The sequence below is a fragment of the Nerophis lumbriciformis genome, linkage group LG20 (genome assembly GCF_033978685.3).
Source record: "Nerophis lumbriciformis linkage group LG20, RoL_Nlum_v2.1, whole genome shotgun sequence".
NCBI classification, from domain to species: domain Eukaryota; kingdom Metazoa; phylum Chordata; class Actinopteri; order Syngnathiformes; family Syngnathidae; genus Nerophis; species Nerophis lumbriciformis.
The window spans coordinates 3437978-3458937 of NC_084567.2; the positions used below are offsets into that span (position 1 = coordinate 3437978).

The 20960-nt window shown below is 39.9% G+C and overlaps 1 protein-coding gene across 1 annotated transcript; it reads right to left on the reverse strand.

Moving 5' to 3' along the window:
- Nucleotides 1-8509: 8509 nt before the first annotated feature.
- Nucleotides 8510-18913, reverse strand: LOC133619165 (uncharacterized). The gene is made up of 2 exons (XM_061980079.2): nucleotides 18685-18913; nucleotides 8510-11533 (listed from the first exon to the last, which is right to left on the reverse strand). Exons 1-2 carry the CDS (start codon nucleotides 18788-18790, stop codon nucleotides 9981-9983), a joined length of 1659 nt encoding a protein of 552 aa, XP_061836063.2. The 5' UTR covers nucleotides 18791-18913; the 3' UTR covers nucleotides 8510-9980.
- Nucleotides 18914-20960: the final 2047 nt, after the last annotated feature.

Below are 20960 nucleotides of genomic sequence, written 5' to 3' on the forward strand. Positions count from 1 at the left end.
TGAAGGTGGGATTTGATTTGGGAGGCAACTGCACGTTCGAGAATTTTAGAGAGGAAGGGGAGGTTGGAGATGGGCCTGTAGTTGTTGGGGGAGTTCAATCAATCAATCAATCTTTATTTATATAGCCCTAAATCACAAGTGTCTCAAAGGGCTGCACAAGCCACAACGACATCCTCGGTACAAAGCCCACATACGGGCAAGGAAAAACTCACCCCAGTGGGACGTCGATGTGAATGACTATGAGAAACCTTGGAGAGGACCGCATATGTGGGTAACCCCCCCCCCCCTCTAGGGGAGACCGAAAGCAATGGATGTCGAGTGGGTCTGACATAATATTGTGAGAGTCCAGTCCATAGTGGATCCAACATAATAGTAAGAGTCCAGTCCATAGTGGGGCCAGCAGGACACCATCCCGAGCGGAGACGGGTCAGCAGCGTAGAGATGTTCCCAGCCGATGCACAGGCGAGCGGTCCACCCCGGGTCCCGACTCTGGACAGCCAGCACTTCATCCATGGCCACCGGACCTGTGCCCCCCCCCCCTCAAGGAAAAGGGGAGCAGAGGAGAAAAGAAAAGAAACGGCAGATCAACTGGTCTAACAGGGGGGCTATTTAAAGGCTAGAGTATACAAATGAGTTTTAAGATGGGACTTAAATGCTTCTACTGAGGTAGCATCTCTAATTGTTACCGGGAGGGCATTCCATAGTACTGGAGCCCCAATAGAAAACGCTCTATAGCCCGCAGACTTTTTTTGGGCTCTGGGAATCACTAATAAGCCGGAGTTCTTTGAACGCAGATTTCTTGCCGGGACATATGGTACAATGCAATCGACAAGATATGACGGAGCTAGACCGTGTAGTATTTTATACGTAAGTAGTAAAACCTTAAAGTCACATCTTAAGTGCACAGGAAGCCAGTGCAGGTGAGCCAGTATAGGCGTAATATGATCAAACTTTCTTGTTCTTGTCAAAAGTCTAGCAGCCGCATTTTGTACCAACTGTAATTTTTTAATGCTAGACATAGGGAGACCCGAAAATAATACGTTACAGTAGTCGAGACGAGACGTAACGAACGCATGAATAATGATCTCAGCGTCGCTAGTGGATAAAATAGAACGGATTTTAGCGATATTACGGAGATGAAAAAAGGCCGTTTTAGTAACACTCTTAATGTGTGATTCAAAGGAGAGAGTTGGGTGGAAGATAATACCCAGATTCTTTACTGATTCGCCTTGTGTAATTGTTTGGTTGTCAAATGTTAAGGTGGTATTATTAAATAAATGTCGGTGTTTAGCAGGACCGATAATCAGCATTTCCGTTTTCTTGGCGTTGAGTTGCAAGAAGTTAGCGGACATCCATTGTTTAATTTCATTAAGACACGGGGTCGAGACCGGGTTTCTTGAGAATGGGGGTGATGGCAGCCAGCTTGAGGGCAGGAGGGACAGAGCCAATGGATAGGGAGGAGTTAATTATAGTGGTGATGAGAGGTGAGAGTGAGGGGAGGCAGGCTATGACTAAAGTGGATGGGATTGGGTCGAGGATGCAGGTGGAGGCTTTCATACCAGAAGTTATGGAGGATAGGTCAGTTGTGGTGATTTCGGAGAAGAAGTTGAGTGGGTGGTTGGAGAGTAAAGGGGGGGGCATGATCAGGGGTAGTGGAGAAGGTGGGAGAGGAGGCGGCCAGTTCAGAGTGGATGGTGTTGATTTTTGATTGAAAAAATGATAAAAATTCTTCACATTTGCTGGTGGTGAATGAGGTGGTGGTGGTGGTGTCCATGGGTTTGAGGAGTTTGCTTACGGTAGAGAAGAGTATCTTGGGGTTGTTGCTGCCGGATTGTATGACGGAGGAGTAGTGGGAAGAAAACACTCCGCTCCACTCCAACGTGTCATCACTTCCGCTCTGAGCGCCTTCAAAATAAGAGCTCAAGGCATATACTGCATAACAGCGCATAACAGGAACTTAACATCACCAAGAGGAAAGCCCATAAAAATAGGTTACATAATTCATTTTTTCCCCGCAAAAGTATCCACTAATAACCTTAACAGTTGGAAAATGACATTTAAAAAATGGAAAACAAATGTTATCCATCAACATCGTTGGAAGTAAAGCACTTTTTGTTCGCTTTGTCGGCCATCTTGCAGGTCTATGTGCCACTTTTTAAACCTCGTAAAATGTGCGACTTGTTGTATATCACGTCAATATTACTATGACTTTGTAGTTTAGCTCCTCTCCTACTTCCACTTATATGCAGTTTGACCTTCATCAAAATGTGCAAACTTTTTACTATCAAACATAAAATACATGCCACTTTAAGGCACAGTAGGAATAAAGTATTTTGACAAATGTGCTAAAGAAACTTAGTGTGGACTTTTAAACTTGACTTGCAGCACATTTTTTGTTTTACTGCTTTTTTACATTACTTCTAAAAAAGAAAAAAGAAAAAACTAAGAAAAACAACAAAAAAAGTACAAAACAAACACAAACAAAATACAAAAAATTAATAATATAATAATAATAAAAATTATTTAAAAAATTAAATAAATAAAACAATTAAATATATCAAAAAATATTTTTGTAAACATTAAAAAAATAAAAATAAAAATAATGAATAAACATTACTTCTTCCGTACTGCTTCTTGTTTGAGGGTGATGAGTTACTGGCGTCATCTTACTGACCTTTCTCAGCTCGGGATGGTCTCCTGCTGGCCCCACTATGGACTGGACTCTCACTATTATGTTAGATCCACTATGGACTGGACTCTCACTATTATGTTAGATCCACTATGGACTGGACTCTCACTATTATGTTAGATCCACTATGGACTGGACTCTCACACTATTATGTTAGATCCACTATGGACTGGACTCTGACTATTATGTTAGATCCACTATGGACTGGACTCTCACTATTATGTTAGATCCACTATGGACTGGACTCTCACTATTATGTTAGATCCACTATGGACTGGACTCTCACTATTATGTTAGATCCACTATGGACTGGACTCTCACTATTATGTTAGATCCACTATGGACTGGACTCTCACTATTATGTTAGATCCACTATGGACTGGACTCTCACACTATTTTGTTAGATCCACTATGGACTGGACTCTCACTATTATGTTAGATCCACTATGGACTGGACTCTCACTATTATGTTAGATCCACTATGGACTGGACTCTCACTATTATGATAGATCCACTATGGACTGGACTCTTACATTATTATGTTAGATCCACTATGGACTGGACTCTCACTATTATGTTAGATCCACTATGGACTGGACTCTCACTATTATGTTAGATCCACTATGGACTGGACTCTCACACTATTTTGTTAGATCCACTATGGACTGGACTCTCACTATTATGTTAGATCCACTATGGACTGGACTCTCACTATTATGTTAGATCCACTATGGACTGGACTCTCACTATTATGTTAGATCCACTATGGACTGGACTCTCACACTATTATGTTAGATCCACTATGGACTGGACTCTCACTATTATGTTGGATCCACTATGGACTGGACTCTGACTATTATGTTAGATCCACTATGGACTGGACTCTCACTATTATGTTAGATCCACTATGGACTGGACTCTCACTATTATGTTAGATCCACTATGGACTGGACTCTCACTATTATGTTAGATCCACTATGGACTGGACTCTCACACTATTATGTTAGATCCACTATGGACTGGACTCTCACTATTATGTTAGATCCACTATGGACTGGACTCTGACTATTATGTTAGATCCACTATGGACTGGACTCTCACTATTATGTTAGATCCACTATGGACTGGACTCTCACTATTATGTTAGATCCACTATGGACTGGACTCTCACACTATTTTGTTAGATCCACTATGGACTGGACTCTCACACTATTTTGTTAGATCCACTATGGACTGGACTCTCACTATTATGTTAGATCCACTATGGACTGGACTCTCACTATTATGTTAGATCCACTATGGACTGGACTCTCACACTATTATGTTAGATCCACTATGGACTGGACCCTCACTATTATGTTAGATACACTATGGACTGGACTCTCACTATTATGTTAGATCCACTATGGACTGGACTCTCACTATTATGTTAGATCCACTATGGACTGGACTCTCACTATTATGTTAGATCCACTATGGACTGGACTCTCACTATTATGTTAGATCCACTATGGACTGGACTCTCACTATTATGTTAGATCCACTATGGACTGGACTCTCACACTATTATGTTAGATCCACTATGGACTGGACTCTCACACTATTATGTTAGATCCACTATGGACTGGACTCTCACACTATTATGTTAGATCCACTATGGACTGGACCATTGGCGTTGCTAGGCCTATTTTAGGGGGGCTCCACTATTAAGCCCCCCTAAATAATTTGGTGTTAAAAAAAATAAAATAAATAAATATATATATATATATATTTTTTTTTTTTTTTTTACAAATACATGCCGACATATTCATTATAAAGTGGCCCGAATATGAGTTTAAATAAATAATCATATAACCTGTCATTATTCACTCTGTTTCCCCTCACTTCATAGCGTAAGGTAGAGAGCCCCTTTAGTGCGTCAGTAGCCAATCCATTCCACTTGTTCATATAGAAAATGCCCACATCACTCAAAATCCAGTGCGCATTTTCTCTGCGACCTTGCTTGCGGTCCTTGGACTTGTTCATATAGAAAATGCCCAAATCACTCAAAATCCAGTCCGCATTTTCTCTGCGACCTTGCTTGCGGTCCTTGGACTTGTTCATATAGAAAATGCCCAAATCACTCAAAATCCAGTCCGCATTTTCTCTGCGACCTTGCTTGCGGTCCTTGGACTTGTTCATATAGAAAATGCCCACATCACTCAAAATCCAGTGCGCATTTTCTCTGCGACCTTGCTTGCGGTCCTGCAGGTGTACGAAGCACATTAGCACACAGCACTGCAGAACAAGAACGTGAACGGATGCAAAATGGACATAAGAAACTTTTTGAAGAAGGTAAGTATTCATCACTGCTTGTCGTAAAATGTATTAGCTCCACTTTACACCAGGTCTGTGTTTGACAAAAAGTTACATTCCCACTCTAAAACAATGCTGCTACTTAGTTAGCTAGTTAGCCTGAAATGCATCATGAAGGTCCTGGTTATTTATAAAGTTAAATGTGCACTCTTTTTTACCATTTGCTATCTTTGGGGTTACTTCCTTCTGGAGCATCAGCTGTGTTTCTCACTTTACACATGGAGGAGAACAGGAGCTGAGCTCATTCACGTATGACTATCATCAGTAGATAATAATAATAATAACTCCACAACCCCTATTGACCTGTAGGAGTCAGGGCAGAGGAGCACAGAAAGTGAGAGGGGAGAGGCCTCTACTGGAAAGGTGAATAGGAGAATAATGATACATATAAATAAATATTAAAACAATTTATTTTTTTAATGGCTTATCGATAAGCCATTTGTTTTATTTATTTCTGGGTGGATCATGTTGACTATTGGTCCTCCTAATTGTCAATCATTCTGGTGATGTTACGTAAGGACATATATATATATATATATATATACATATACATATATATACATATATATATATATATATATATATATAGGGCTTCACGGTGGCAGAGGGGTTAGTGCATCTGCCTCACAATACGAAGGTCCTGAGTAGTCTTGGGTTCAATCCCGGGCTCGGGATCTTTCTGTGTGGAGTTTGCATGTCCTCCCCGTGACTGCGTGGGTTCCCTACGGGTACTCCGGCTTCCTCCCACCTCCAAAGACATGCACCTGGGGATAGGTTGATTGGCAACACTAAAATGGTCCCTAGTGTGTGGATGTGAGTGTGAATGTTGTCTGTCTATCTGTGTTGGCCCTGCGATGAGGTGGCGACTTGTCCAGGGTGTACCCCGCCTTCCGCCCGATTGTAGCTGAGATAGGCTCCAGCGCCCCCCGCGACCCCAAAAGGGAATAAGCGGTAGAAAATGGATGGATGGATGGATATATATATATATGTATATATATATATATATATATACATATATTTTCAAGGTTAGGGTTCTAATTTTCAAGGTAAAAACTGATTTTCAAGGTAAAAGCTGATTTTCAAGGTAAAAACTGATTTTCAAGGTAAAAGCTGATTTTCAAGGCAAAAATTGATTTTCAAGGTAAAAGCTGATTTTCATGGCAAAAATTGATTTTCAAGGTAAAAGCTGATTTTCAAGGTAAAAACTGATTTTCAAGGTAAAATCTGATTTTCAAGGTAAAAGCTGATTTTCAAGGCAAAAACTGATTTTCAAGGTAAAAGCTGATTTTCATGGCAAAAATTGATTTTCAAGGTAAAAGCTGATTTTCAAGGCAAAAATTGATTTTCAAGGTAAAAGCTGATTTTCAAGTTAAAAACTGATTTTCAAGGTAAAAACTGATTTTCAAGTTAAAAACTGATTTTCAAGGCAAAAATTGATTTTCTAGGTTCGGGTTAGGCTTAGGGTTCTAATTTTCAAGGTAAAAGCTATTTTTCAAGGTAAAAACTGATTTTCAAGGTTAGGGTAAGGGTTCTAATTTTCAAGGTAAAAACTGATTTTCAAGGTTAGGGTTAGGGTTCTAATTTTCAAGGTAAAAGCTGATTTTCAAGTTAAAAACTGATTTTCAAGTTACAAACTGATTTTCAAGGCAAAAATTTATTTTCAAGGTTCGGGTTAGGCTTAGGGTTCTAATTTTCAAGGTAAAAGCTATTTTTCAAGGTAAAAACTGATTTTCAAGGTTAGGGTAAGGGTTCTAATTTTCAAGGTAAAAACTGATTTTCAAGGTTAGGGTTAGGGTTCTAATTTTCAAGGTAAAAGCTGATTTTCAAGGTAAAAGCTGATTTTCAAGGTAAAAACTGATTTTCAAGGTAAAAGCTGATTTTCAAGGTAAAAGCTAATTTCCAAGGTAAAAGCTGATTTCCAAGGTAAAAACAGATTTCCAAGGTAAAAACAGATTTTCAAGGTAAAAGCTGATTTTCAAGGTAAAAGCTGATTTTCAAGGCAAAAACTGATTTTCAAGGTTAGGGTTAAAGTTCTAATTTTCAAGGTAAAAGCTAATTTTCAAAGTAAAAGCTGATTTTCAAGGTTAGAGTTAGGGTTCTAATTTTCAAGGTAAAAGCTGATTTTCAAGGTAAAAGCTGATTTTCAAGGCAACAAATGATTTTCAAGGTAAAAGCTGATTTTCAAGGTAAAAACTGATTTTCAAGGTAAAAGCTGATTTTCAAGTTAAAAACTGATTTTCAAGGCAAAAATTGATTTTCTAGGTTCGGGTTAGGCTTAGGGTTCTAATTTTCAAGGTAAAAGCTATTTTTCAAGGTAAAAACTGATTTTCAAGTTACAAACTGATTTTCAAGTTACAAACTGATTTTCAAGGCAAAAATTTATTTTCAAGGTTCGGGTTAGGGTTAGGGTTCTAATTTTCAAGGTAAAAGCTATTTTTCAAGGTTAGGGTTAGGGTTCTAATTTTCAAGGTAAAAGCTGATTTTCAAGTTAAAAACTGATTTTCAAGTTACAAACTGATTTTCAAGGCAAAAATTTATTTTCAAGGTTCGGGTTAGGGTTAGGGTTCTAATTTTCAAGGTAAAAGCTACTTTTCAAGGTAAAAACTGATTTTCAAGGTTAGGGTTAGGGTTCTAATTTTCAAGGTAAAAGCTGATTTTCAAGGTAAAAGCTGATTTTCAAGGTAAAAACTGATTTTCAAGGTAAAAGCTGATTTTCAAGGTAAAAGCTAATTTCCAAGGTAAAAGCTGATTTCCAAGGTAAAAACAGATTTCCAAGGTAAAAACAGATTTTCAAGGTAAAAGCTGATTTTCAAGGTAAAAGCTGATTTTCAAGGCAAAAACTGATTTTCAAGGTTAGGGTTAAAGTTCTAATTTTCAAGGTAAAAGCTAATTTTCAAAGTAAAAGCTGATTTTCAAGGTTAGAGTTAGGGTTCTAATTTTCAAGGTAAAAGCTGATTTTCAAGGTAAAAGCTGATTTTCAAGGCAACAAATGATTTTCAAGGTAAAAGCTGATTTTCAAGGTAAAAACTGATTTTCAAGGTAAAAGCTGATTTTCAAGGTAAAAACTGATTTTCAAGGCAAAAGCTGATTTTCAAGGCAATGGCTGATTTTTAAAGTAAAAGCTGATTTTCAAGGCAAAAGCTGATTTTCAAGGTAAAAACTGATTTTCAAGGTAAAAGCTAATTTTCAAGGTAAAAACTGATGTTTTTAGGTAACCCCCCAACCTCTTGGTTATAACCCCTCAGCCCCGTATCTGGAAATAGTCTGGATCCGCCCCTGCTCACAGAAGACACGAAAATGAGTGAGGATTTTCTCCCAAGTCCCGTTCCCTTGACTCATGAGGTTGTGTTGTAGGATGCGGAGGGACTTTGACCAAGTCCAAGTGCATGTAGGAGGTCGAGATAAAACTGTATGAAGATACACTTCCACTCTTCTATTAGTGTGGAAAAATGGATTGAAGTTTGAGAGTCTGCACAGATTTTAGGTGGCTTGACGCACGGACCCTCAAGGAAGAACCCCCCTTTACCGCGCCAGGTGAAAAACACCGACATCAGCACAATGGATTAGACTTTAGATCTTTACAATATCCTGATGACGGATGACTTGTAAACAGCATTCACGACCCTGATGGGACTATTTGAATACAACAAAAAACAAGCCACTTAATGAGATCATCAGTCAAGTTTTACCTGGACTTAGGCTGCAGTCTCTGCATCCTGGGGTCACGACTGACCATATATAGTCAGCATTACGTCATTGCTTTGTTACAAAATGGTGCCATCTGCTGCACTAACACTAGTACTGATTGAGTCATCATTATATCAAATATAGAAAAATATATACAATTCATTCAGCTCCTCATTGCATAAGATTGTTATCCAATTGTTGTCTCAAGTATATTTTATAAAAAGGTTACAGCAGGAGTTGTAGCACAAGTATTTACAAAGATATAATAATACAAAGTTGTGCGTGTCCGTGTACAATGCTACTATACAACATTGTCACAACACAAACATAATTTCATGATCATTGATGTACACTTCTGTAATCCAAAAGGAAGGTGAGGAAAACCCCATGCATGTTGTTCTCAACCAATCAAAGTTGTGTAGCTGCTGCTCTTAGCATCACTCGAACTCACAGGAGAAAAACATTTCATGCTGAGTTAACTATAACAGATTAACTCACAAGACAACTATGATAAAACATGCAAACACACACTGAATACGGAACATTTTAAAAGTCTTTGAGTAAGATAAAATAATTTAGCACTAACAAATATTGCCTTCAGTTGTCCAGTTTGTACGACAAGATTGTCAAACCAAAAAAGTGTAACGTCACAAGTGAGAAGTCACCTAGAAAGTGATAATCTTATGATACCAGATGCCACTTCTGTTGTCCACAACTACACGTAGGAATGCAATACAAACTGGTAATATCTCTCCCACCTCGATTGTGACGATTGATTGACAATCGCACACGCCGTCGGCATAATTAGCATCATTACTTGAATGATCAGCAACTTATGCCACGTTCTAAACAACTGAATGAATACTACGTAGTATTTCTTTAAATGTTGAAATAATCTCTCCTGTCAGAAAAGCTTAAATAACAAAACGAACAACTACATGGTTTCTCTCCTGTGTGTTGTTCTCATGTGTTTTGGCAAATCGGATTTACGGTAAAATCTTTTGCCACAAACTCAACAATTAAATGGTTTCACTCAAGTGTTTGTTTGCATGTGTTGTGTCAAACTGATCTTAGAAGAAAATATGTTACTGCAATCTGGGCACTTAAAAGGTTTTTCCCCTGAGTGTATTGTCATGTGTCTTGGCAAATCTGTCTGGCGGGTAAATCTTTTACCACAAACTGGACATCTAAATGGTTTCCCTCCTGTGTGTGTTCTCGTGTGTTTTGTCAAATCATTCTTGTGAACAAATCATTTAGCGCAAACTGAACAATCAAATGGTTTCTCTCCTGCGTGTGTTCTCATATGCCGTAGCATAGATGACTTATGAGAAAATCTTGCACCACAAGCTGAACATATTAATGGTTTCTCTCCCGTGTGCGTTCGCATGTGTTCTTTCAGACTGATCTTGGAAGAAAATCGGTTACTGCAAACTGAGCAATTAAAATGTTTTTCTCCTGTGTGTGTTCTCATGTGTCTTGGCAAATCTGTCTGCCGGGTAAATCTTTTACCACAAACTGAACACTTATATGGTTTCACTCCTGTGTGTGTTGTCATGTGTTTTGTCAAATCGTTCTTGTGAAAAAATCTTTTACTGCAATCTGAACAATCAAATGGTTTCTCTCCTGCATGTGTTTTCATATGCCCCATCAAAGATGACTTATGAGAGAATCTTTTGCCACATATTGAACATAACAATGGTTTCTCTCCAGTGTGCGTTCGCATGTGTTCTGTCAGACTGGTCTTGGAAGAAAATTTGTTACTGCAAACTGAGCAATTAAAATATTTCTCTCCTGTGTGTGTTCTCATGTGTCGTGGCAAATCTGTGCGGCGGGCAAATCTTTTACCACAAACCGAACACTTAAATGCTTTCACTCCTGTGTGCGTCCTCATGTGTTTTGTCACGTCACTCCTCTGAGAATATCTTTTACGACAAACCGAACAATCAAATGGTTTCTCTCCTGTGTGCGTTTTCATGTGGTTTGTCACTTGGCTCTTAGTAGAACAGCCCTTTCCGCAAACTGAGCAACTAAATGGTGTCCCTCCTGTGTGCGTTCCCAAGTGTTTTGTCAAATGGCTCTTATGAGAAAATTTTTTACCGCAAACTGAACAATCAAATGGTTTCTCTCCTTTGTGTGTTCTCATGTGGTCTGTCACATGGCTCTTGGTCGAAAAGTCTTTCCCACACACTGAGCAACTAAATGGGTTCCCTCCTGTGTGTGTTCTCACGCGTCCAGTCAAATGGCTCTTATGAGTAAAGCCACAAACTGAGCAAATAGAACATTTTATATCCCTTTTGTCATTTTTTGAGCAGTATTTGTTGTCAGTGTGAGTCCTCATATCACCTTCACAATGTGCATCGATGCTTGAAGGTTTTTCAACGTCGTCTTCGGCCTCACTATCTGATAGTGGAGCTAAGAGGTGGTCTTGTTGTGGTTTCTCTTCATCATCTTCAGTCTTCACAGAGACACCAGTCAGTGGTAGCTTGGTGAGATCAGCTTCCTCCTTTTCCTTTTTAAAGTGGGGGGGCCATGGACGCTCCTGCTTCAAAGTGGAGCCCTCAACCTGCGGCTGAAGTGCAAGTTCTTCTGGATGACCAATCGGTGGTTTCTCTTCATCATCTTCAGTCTTCACAGAGACAACAGTCCGTGGCAACTGGTTGTGATGAGTCTCCTGCGTTATCCAAAGTTTCTCCTCTTCCTCTTTAATGTGGGGGGGCCATGGGCACTCCAGCTTTAGAGTGGAGCCCTCATTCAGCGGCTGAGGGGTAAGTTCTTCTGAATGACCGATGAGCTGCTGGACGTCTGCAGAACACAAACAACACACACTTTAATTCAGACATGATCTATGAAATCCTGGGGACTCACATCTCACAAGACTGCTCCTGGACAACTAACCGGTCAAAAAGGCTCACTCGTGCCTCCGAACTAAAAACTATTCTCTTCAGACATCCCGGTGAACTTTTACCGTTGCACCAATCAAGTGCATCCTTAGCAACTATATTACGGCCTGGTATGGAAACGGCTTTATCTCAGACCATAAGGCGATGCATTTGGCAGTGAAAACCGCCCAACGGGTTGCCAGAGCTTCACTTCCTGCCATTGACGACATTTACAGGAAGCATTTTTTCAGATGAGCGACCAACAAGGACTCATACCACCTCCTCCCCTCTAGTAGGCGCTACAAGGGTCTGTGATCAACAGAGGTGGGTAGAGTAGCCAGAAATTGTACTCAAGTAAGAGTACTGTTACTTTAGAGATGTATTACTCAAGTAAAAGTAAGGAGTAGTCACCCAAATATTTACTTGAGTAAAGGTAAAAAGTATGTTGTGAAAAAACTACTCAAGTACTGAGTAACTGATGAGTAACATACACACACACACACACACATATATATATATATATATATATATATATATATATATATATATATATATATATATATATATATATATATATACATATACCGTATTTTCCGCACTATAAGGCGCACCTAAAAACCACAATTTTTCTCAAAAGCTGACAGTGCGCCTTATAACCCGGTGCGCTTTATTACGATTCATTTTCATAAAGTTTCGGTCTCGCAACTTCGGTAAACAGCCGCCATCTTTTTTCCCGGTAGAACAGGAAGCGCTTCTTCTTCTACGCAAGCAACCGCCAAGGAAAGCACCCGCCCCCATAGAACAGGAAGCGCTTTAAGCAACCACCCGCCCCCGGAAGAAGAAGAAAAAACGCGCGGATATCACCGTACGTTTCATTTCCTGTTTACATCTGTAAAGACCACAAAATGGCTCCTACTAAGCGATCCGGTTCATAAAAAGACGCAATCTCTCCATCCGCACACGGATTACTACCGTATTTCACAGCTGATATTCCTGTGAACCGCACTGTGGAACGGGAGCACGTACGGTGAATATTCGCACCACAGGGAATGAGAAGTCATCCTTCACTGTGGTTCTAGCTTGCCATGCTAACTTCCACCCATGATGATATTCAAAAGGAAGACCTTGCCAAAAGAGACCTTTCCAGCCGGCGTCATCATAAAAGCTAACTCGAAGGGATGGATGGATGAAGAAAAGATGAGCGAGTGGTTAAGGGAAGTTTACGCGAAGAGGCCGGGTGGCTTTTTTCACACAGCTCCGAAGGCGAACACACCTTCACTAAGACGGGCAGATAGCGCCGGTCGACATACGCCAACATCTGCCAGTGGATCGTAAATGCCTGGGCAGATAGTTTCGGTCACAACTGTGGTCCGAGCTTTCCGGAAGGCAGGATTCACAGAACTGCTGCACAACAACAGCGACACTGAATCCGATGACTTCGACGAGGCGGAGCCGGCCATTTTTGGATCCCACGCTTGCGCAACTTTTCAATTCGGACACCGAAGACGAAGAATTCGAAGGATTTACGAATGAAGAATAACTTCAGAAGGTGAGCGCTATGTTTATTTTGTGTGTTGTGACATTAACGTTCGAGCAACATTATGTTGCTATTTATTGCTCTACACCATTTTGAATTTTACTATGTTTGTGATTGCACATTTGCGTACATTTTGGGACAGAGTTGTTAGAACGCTGGTTTTCAATATATTATTAAAGTTTGACTGAACTATCTGACTGTTTTTTTGACATTCACTTTAGCGCAGCGTTTTTTTGACATTCACTTTAGCGCAGCGTAGGCGCGGCTTATAGTCCAGGGCGGCTTATTGGTGGACAAAATTATGAAATATGTAATTCATAGAAGGTGCGGCTAATAATCCGGTGCGCCTTATAGTGCGGAAAATACGGTACATTGATATATACAGTATATAATTTATATGTATTTATTTTGCTGTTTTTGTTTACATGTTAAAGATGTTTTAATGAATATACATGCATGTTTAACATATAGATTCCTTTCTTTCATGCAGACTAGAATATAAGTTGGTGTATTACCTGATTCTGATGACTTGCGTTGATTGTAATCAGACAGTCGTGATGATAACGTCCACGTTTTCAAATGGAGGAGAAGAAAAGTTCCTCCTTTCTGTCTAATACCACATGAAAGTGGTGGGTTTTTGGCATCTTATTTGTACAGCTTCCATATTCGTTTTTATACACTTTACAAGAAATATATTGGCGTCAAACTCCTTAGCTTGCTAGCTTGTTTGCGCTGGCTTTCGGAGACTCTTGTTTTGAAAGCGCAGGCGCGATGGAGCGGCACTTTTATTGTGAAGACAGGAACTGTGCAGTCAGTCTTTAGGCTTTTGACGGGATGTACGGTTGAAATAAAAAAAGGATCTTTTTTCCTCCACACTTTTGATTGATTGATTGGAACTTTTATTAGTAGATTGCACAGTACAGTACATATTCCGTACAATTGACCACTAAATGGTAACACCCCAATAAGTTTTTCAACTTGTTTAAGTCAGGTCATGTGACCACCTGGCTCTGTTTGATTGGTCCAACGTCACCAGGACTACATCTGATTGGTGGAACGAAGTGAAACGTCACCAGTAAGGCAGGCACTTTGAAGGTCTGTCTGACAGACCAAAACAAACAAAGCGTGCATTAACAGATCGATAAAAATTAGTAGCGAGTAGCGAGCTGAATGTAGATAAAAGTAGCGGAGTAAAAGTAGCGTTCCTTCTCTATAAATATACTTAAGTAAAAGTAAAAGTATGTTGCATTAAAACTACTCTTAGAAGTACAATTTATCCCAAAAGTTACTCAAGTAGATGTAACGGAGTAAATGTAGCACGTTACTACCCACCTCTGGTGATCAAGAACCGCCTGGTTCAGGAACAGCTACATGCCCATAGCTGTTTCCTTGCTGAACTCTGTCCCCTGTGGCCCCCACCCTTTTCCCCTCGTCCGCACACACACGAGCACGCCAACCCCCCATCTAGGAGGTGAATTGGGCTAATTGACACTACTTCTTTGCGCTACTGTACATACTGTAAATTAGGGGTGTCCAGTCTTCAATCTGGCCCACAAGACTCATGAGTTGAATTAGGAATATTAACCACAGGGAGATTGCATTCGTTTTAATAGTCTGACAATATTGATGCTGCCTATTTAATCGCCATCTAGTTGGCAACATGAGTAATTCAGGTCAATGACCTTTGATTGAAATGTGCGCAGCATTTACCTGTATGACCCAATGCAAACAACCTTCCCTAGTCATGGTGCAAAAAAAAAAAAATCCAACCAACACAAAATGTCAACAGACATGGTCACATATAACACAACCTGCTCACAGAACTTTGTGGCCTTCATAAACAAAATCTAAATTATAAATTCAACACAATGCATCATGGGAAAAATGCTAAACTTTCTCAACACTTATCCATGTTTAGCGAATTTTAGTAGCTTAATATTTCTGATTACAAAACTTTAAAATATATATATATACACATATAAATAAACATTTATACATATATATATATATAAATATATACATATATAAATATACATATGTATAAATATACACATATATAAATATATATACATATATGTATACAGTATATATATATATATACACATGTACATATATTTATATTTCTACATATATACATTCATATATACTGTATATACACAGTATATACATACATACATACAAACATACATATATATATATATATATATATATATATATATATACACAGGTGGCGACTTGTCCAGGGTGTACCCCGCCTTCCGCCCGATTGTAGCTGAGATAGGCTCCAGCACCCCCGCGACCCCAAAGGGAATAAGCGGTAGAAAATGGATGGATGGATACACACACACACACACACACACACACACACACACACACACACATACATGTATTGGAGTGTCCGCCCTGAGATGGGTAGGTCGTGAGTTCAAACCCCGGCCGAGTCATACCAAAGACTATACAAATGGGAGCCATTACCTCCCTGCTTGGCACTCAGCATCAAGCGTTGGAATTGGGGGTTGAATCACCAAACATGATTCCCGAGCGCGGCAACCGCTGCTGCTCACTGCTCCCCTCACCTCCCAGGAGGTGATCAAGGGGATGGGTCAAATGCAGAGGTTAATTTCACCACACCTAGCGTGTGTGTGACTATCAGTGGTACTTTAACTTAATATATACATGTATGTATACATATATACTGTATATAAACATAAACATATATACATACATACATATATATTCGAAATATATATATATATATATATATATATATATATATATATATATATATATATATATATATATCCATCCATCTTCTTCCGCTTATCTGAGGTTGGGTCGCGGGGGCAGCAGCCTAAGCAGGGAAGCCCAGACTTCCCTCTCCCCAGCCACTTCGTCCAGCTCCTCCCGGGGGATCCCGAGGCGTTCCCAGGTCAGCCGGGAGACATAGTCTTCCCAACGTGTCCTGGGTCTTCCCCGTGGCCTCCTACCGGCTGGACGTGCCCTAAACACCTCCCTAGGGAGGCGTTCGGGTGGCATCCTGACCAGATGCCCAAACCACCTCATCTGGCTCCTCTCCATGTGGAGGAGCAGCGGCTTTATCGACCCTAGCTTCCCTGGCCTGCTGACATGAGGGTATGTCTACAGAATATATTAATTGATGAAAATTGGGCTGTCTGCACTCTCAAAGTGCATGTTGTTGCCAAATGTATTTCATATGCTGTAAACCTAGTTCATAGTTGTTAGTTTCCTTTAATGCCAAACAAACACAAGGGACGGCGTGGCGAAGTTGGTAGAGTGGCCGTGTCAGCAATCGGAGGGTTACTGGGGTTCAATCCCCACCTTCTACCATCCTAGTCACGTCCGTTGTGTCCTTGGGCAAGACACTTCACCCTTGCTCCTGATGGCTGCTGGTTAGCGCCTTGCATGGCAGCTCCCTCCATCAGTGTGTGAATGTGTGTGTGAATGGGTGAATGTGGAAGTAGTGTCAAAGTGCTTTGAGTACCTTGAAGGTAGAAAAGAGCTATACAAGTATAACCCATTTATCATTTATTTATACCAATCGTTGGTTAGAAGGCGATCGCCGAATTCGTCCTCGCTTTCTCCCGTGTCGCTGGCTGTCGTGTCGTTTTCCTCGGTTTCGCTTGCATACGGTTCAAACCGATATGGCTCAATAGCTTCGGTTTCTTCTTCAATTTGGTTTTCGCTACCTGCCTCCACACTACAACCATCCGTTTCAATACATGCGTAATCCGTTGAATCGCTTAAGCCGCTGAAATCCGAGTCTGAATCCGAGCTAATGTCGCTATAGCTTGCTGTTCTTTCCGCCATGTTTGTTTGTGTTGGCATCACTATGTGACGTCACAGGAAAATGGACGGGTGTATATAACGATGGTTAAAATCAGGCACTTTGAAGCTTTTTTTAGGGATATTGCGTGATGGGTAAAATTTTGAAAAAAACTTCGAAAAATAAAATAAGCCACTGGGAACTGATTTTTAATGGTTTTAACAATTCTGAAATTGTGATAATGTTCCCCTTTAACAATACATTTTTAGGTGCCTAACATTCCTTGACGCAAAATACATGTTGCTTTGTAACAATAGATACAACAAAAAAATCAATTACATTTGCTTTGGTAACTTTCTTTGACTTTGTGACACTTGTGGAGAACTTCCCGATCCAAAGTTGACAGTAATGACATTATTCTTGTTCTTTATGACCTCCAATCCTCTGAAAGTTGATGTAGACATGTGGTCCAGTCCAGGGCCGGCCCGTGGCATAGGCCGTATAGGCAAATGCTAAGGGCGCCGTCCATCAGGGGGCGCCACGCCAGTGCCACAAATGTTGGAGAAAAAAAAAAAAAGTTGGTACTATTATTTCTAAATACAAAAAATAATCCCACGTTAATTAAAATGCAAAGTAAAGCCTATATAATAGAAATATTATTTGTTACAACATTACACCCCCCCCCCCCCTCCCCCCGCACGGTGCGCCCCCTCCCTTCCCGTATCATGACTCTTTTTGGACGTCACCACATCAAAAAATCAACACAAGATGTCAAAACGGCCAAAACTGTCAGGTGCCCAGGGAAGAAAAAAGAGAAAAGAAGAGGAGGAGAAACGAGAAAAGACAGAGGTAGCAGGTAGGTAACGTTAGCCTACATGAAATTATTTGTCTGTTACAGAATGTGATAGTAACCTGGCTTTTTAGCATTAAGCTAATGTTACATGATTCGGTAATTGCTAATCAATAAATAGCTAGTTCTGTTTTAACGTCGGGTTAATTGTGGAGGGGGCTAAATTGTTATGGAAAATAATAATGTAACGTTAGGTAATTACAGTACTCCCACCTTACATTCCTCAGGGACATTTGTATTAGATCTTTTAAGCAGGTGTTTTTTGTTTACATTGTTATTGCCTTCTGGTTAGCTAATGTTTGCCTTGCAGGTAATAGTCACTTTTCCACCCCTTTATATATTAGGTATAGTTGTAAGCCTAGTTGTTAAAGTGCACATCATTAATGTTAATTAAGCAATATGTATGTAAAAAATATTGTATTTCATATATTCATTGTTTATTTTTTGCATTCATTTATTTATTCATATTTTTTTTTATCTTGTTAACTATTCTGATTGTTAATTTGCTTTCTTTACGTAAAAAAAAAGGTCAAAGACAAAGCTATTCCGTTTCTTGTGAGTATATACACTTCACTGCCGATGTGGGGGGGCGCCACCTAAAATCTTGCCTAGGGCGCCAGATTGGTTAGGGCCGGGCCTGGTCCAGTCTTCTCTTCACATCTCTTACTCTTCCCCAACATCTCTTCTTTCACATCATTCTTTTCTTTACACAAGCGCTTGTTTTGCTCTTCCACTTTCTTCATTTGACTTTTGCATTCTTTCATCTCCTCTGATGTGAACTCCACTGCCTTCTTCAAGCTAACAATCATGGCGGCTCTTTCTTTACATTCTTCAACAAGGTCGGCTCATTTCTCATCAACACTCTCAATAGCTTTTAAATGAATAAAAAGTCAACTCACTCACCTTCATCTTTCGTCTTTATCTCCGTTGGTGATTTGCTGGAAGTTGATTCTCTTTCACTTTCTCTTTTACATGACGTCGCCATCTTAGCATAGCAGTAGTCGTCCATCTTCTATCACGTCTTCAATCTTCACTTCAGATAACACTCCATCGCTCCAAACACGACTTCCGTTTCGTGGGCTTTAGAAAAGACGAATCTTCGTTCATCTATAAAATTATTAGATCGTGAATTCGAAACTTATCCAGGAAGCCACAGCCGCTCAGTCCGCCATCTTGAACTGCAGTGCTCGGTCTGTTTGCGCATGCGTTAAAAGTCAGCCACTTCCGGTTGTTGTTTTTTTTTTCCAAAATAAAGGCATTTACTGTTAAAAAAAAAATTAACAACTGTTTCGCAAAAGTATCCATGGATAATATAAAATACTTGTAAACAAAACTTAAAAAAATTAAAACAATTGTATCTATTTCATTCATTCATTAATGTATTCATTTATTTCAGGCAATGACACAGAAAAAGTAGAAGGTGGAACACATGAGACTATCATTTGCGATTCCACGAGGAATTGCGTGTGAATGTCCAATGTGAGTGTGAGTGTGTGTGTGCGTGTGTGTGTGTGTGTGTGTGTGTGAGTTTTTTTTAACTACATTTACTGTTACTTTGTTAAACGAAAGTTTCGCAAAAGTTTCTACTGATAATTAAAAATAGTCGGAAATAAATGATCAATCAATCAATCGTTCAATGTTTATTTATATAGCCCTAAATCACGAGTGTCTCAAAGGGCTGCACAAGCCACAACGGCATCCTCGGTTCAGATCCCACATCAGGGCAAGGAAAAACTCAACCCAATGGGCGACTGGTGCAATGGACGTCGAGTGGATCTAACATAATATTGTGAGAGTCCAGTCCATAGTGAGAGTCCAGTCCATAGTGGATCTAACATAATATTGTGAGAGTCCAGTCCATAGTGGATCTAACATAATAGTGTGAGAGTCCAGTCCATAGTGGATCTAACATAATAGTGTGAGAGTCCAGTCCATAGTGGATATAACATAATAGTGTGAGTGTCCAGTCCATAGTGGATCTAACATAATAGTGTGAGAGTCCAGTCCATAGTGGATATAACATAATAGTGTGAGTGTCCAGTCCATAGTGGATCTAACATAATAGTGTGAGAGTCCAGTCCATAGTGGATCTAACATAATAGTGAGAGTCCAGTCCATAGTGGATCTAACATAATAGTGTGAGAGTCCGGTCCATAGTGGATCTAGTTAATAGTGTGAGAGTCCAGTCCATAGTGGATCTAACATAATAGTGAGAGTCCAGTCCATAGTGGATCTAACATAATAGTGTGAGAGTCCAGTCCATAGTGGATCTAACATAATAGTGTGAAAGTCCAGTCCATAGTGGATATAACATAATAGTGTGAGTGTCCAGTCCATAGTGGATCTAACATAATAGTGTGAGAGTCCAGTCCATAGTGGATCTAACATAATAGTGAGAGTCCAGTCCATAGTGGATCTAACATAATAGTGTGAGAGTCCGGTCCATAGTGGATCTAGTTAATAGTGTGAGAGTCCAGTCCATAGTGGATCTAACATAATAGTGAGAGTCCAGTCCATAGTGGATCTAACATAATAGTGAGAGTCCAGTCCATAGTGGATCTAACATAATAGTGAGAGTCCAGTCCATAGTGGATCTAACATAATAGTGTGAGAGTCCAGTCCATAGTGGATCTAACATAATAGTGTGAGAGTCCAGTCCATAGGGGATCTAATATAATAGTGAGAGTCCAGTCCATAGTGGATCTAACATAATAGTGAGAGTCCAGTCCATAGTGGATCTAACATAATAGTGAGAGTCCAGTCCATAGTGGATCTAACATAATAGTGTGAGAGTCCAGTCCATTGTGGATCTAACATAATAGTGAGAGTCCAGTCCATAGTGGATCTAACATAATAGTGTGAGAGTCCAGTCCATAGTGGATCTAACATAATAGTGTGAGAGTCCAGTCCATTGTGGATCTAACATAATAGTGAGAGTCCAGTCCATAGTGGATCTAACATAATAGTGTGAAAGTCCAGTCCATAGTAGATCCAACATAATAGTGTGAGAGTCCAGTCCATAGTGGATCTAACATAATAGTGTGAGTGTCCAGTCCATAGTAGATCCAACATAATAGTTTGAGAGTCCGGTCCATAGTGGATCTAACATAATAGTGTGAGAGTCCAGTCCATAGTGGATCTAACATAATAGTGAGAGTCCAGTCCATAGTGGATCTAAC

Bases quoted from the DNA above. Each gene is read 5' to 3' on its own strand.
- LOC133619165 (XM_061980079.2), bottom strand. From the start codon at position 18,790: ATGGACGACTACTGCTATGCTAAGATGGCGACGTCATGTAAAAGAGAA. The intron at 11,534-18,684 runs GTGAGTGAGTTG...TGTGTTCTGCAG, and splicing joins GATAAAGACGAAAGATGAAG to ACGTCCAGCAGCTCATCGGT.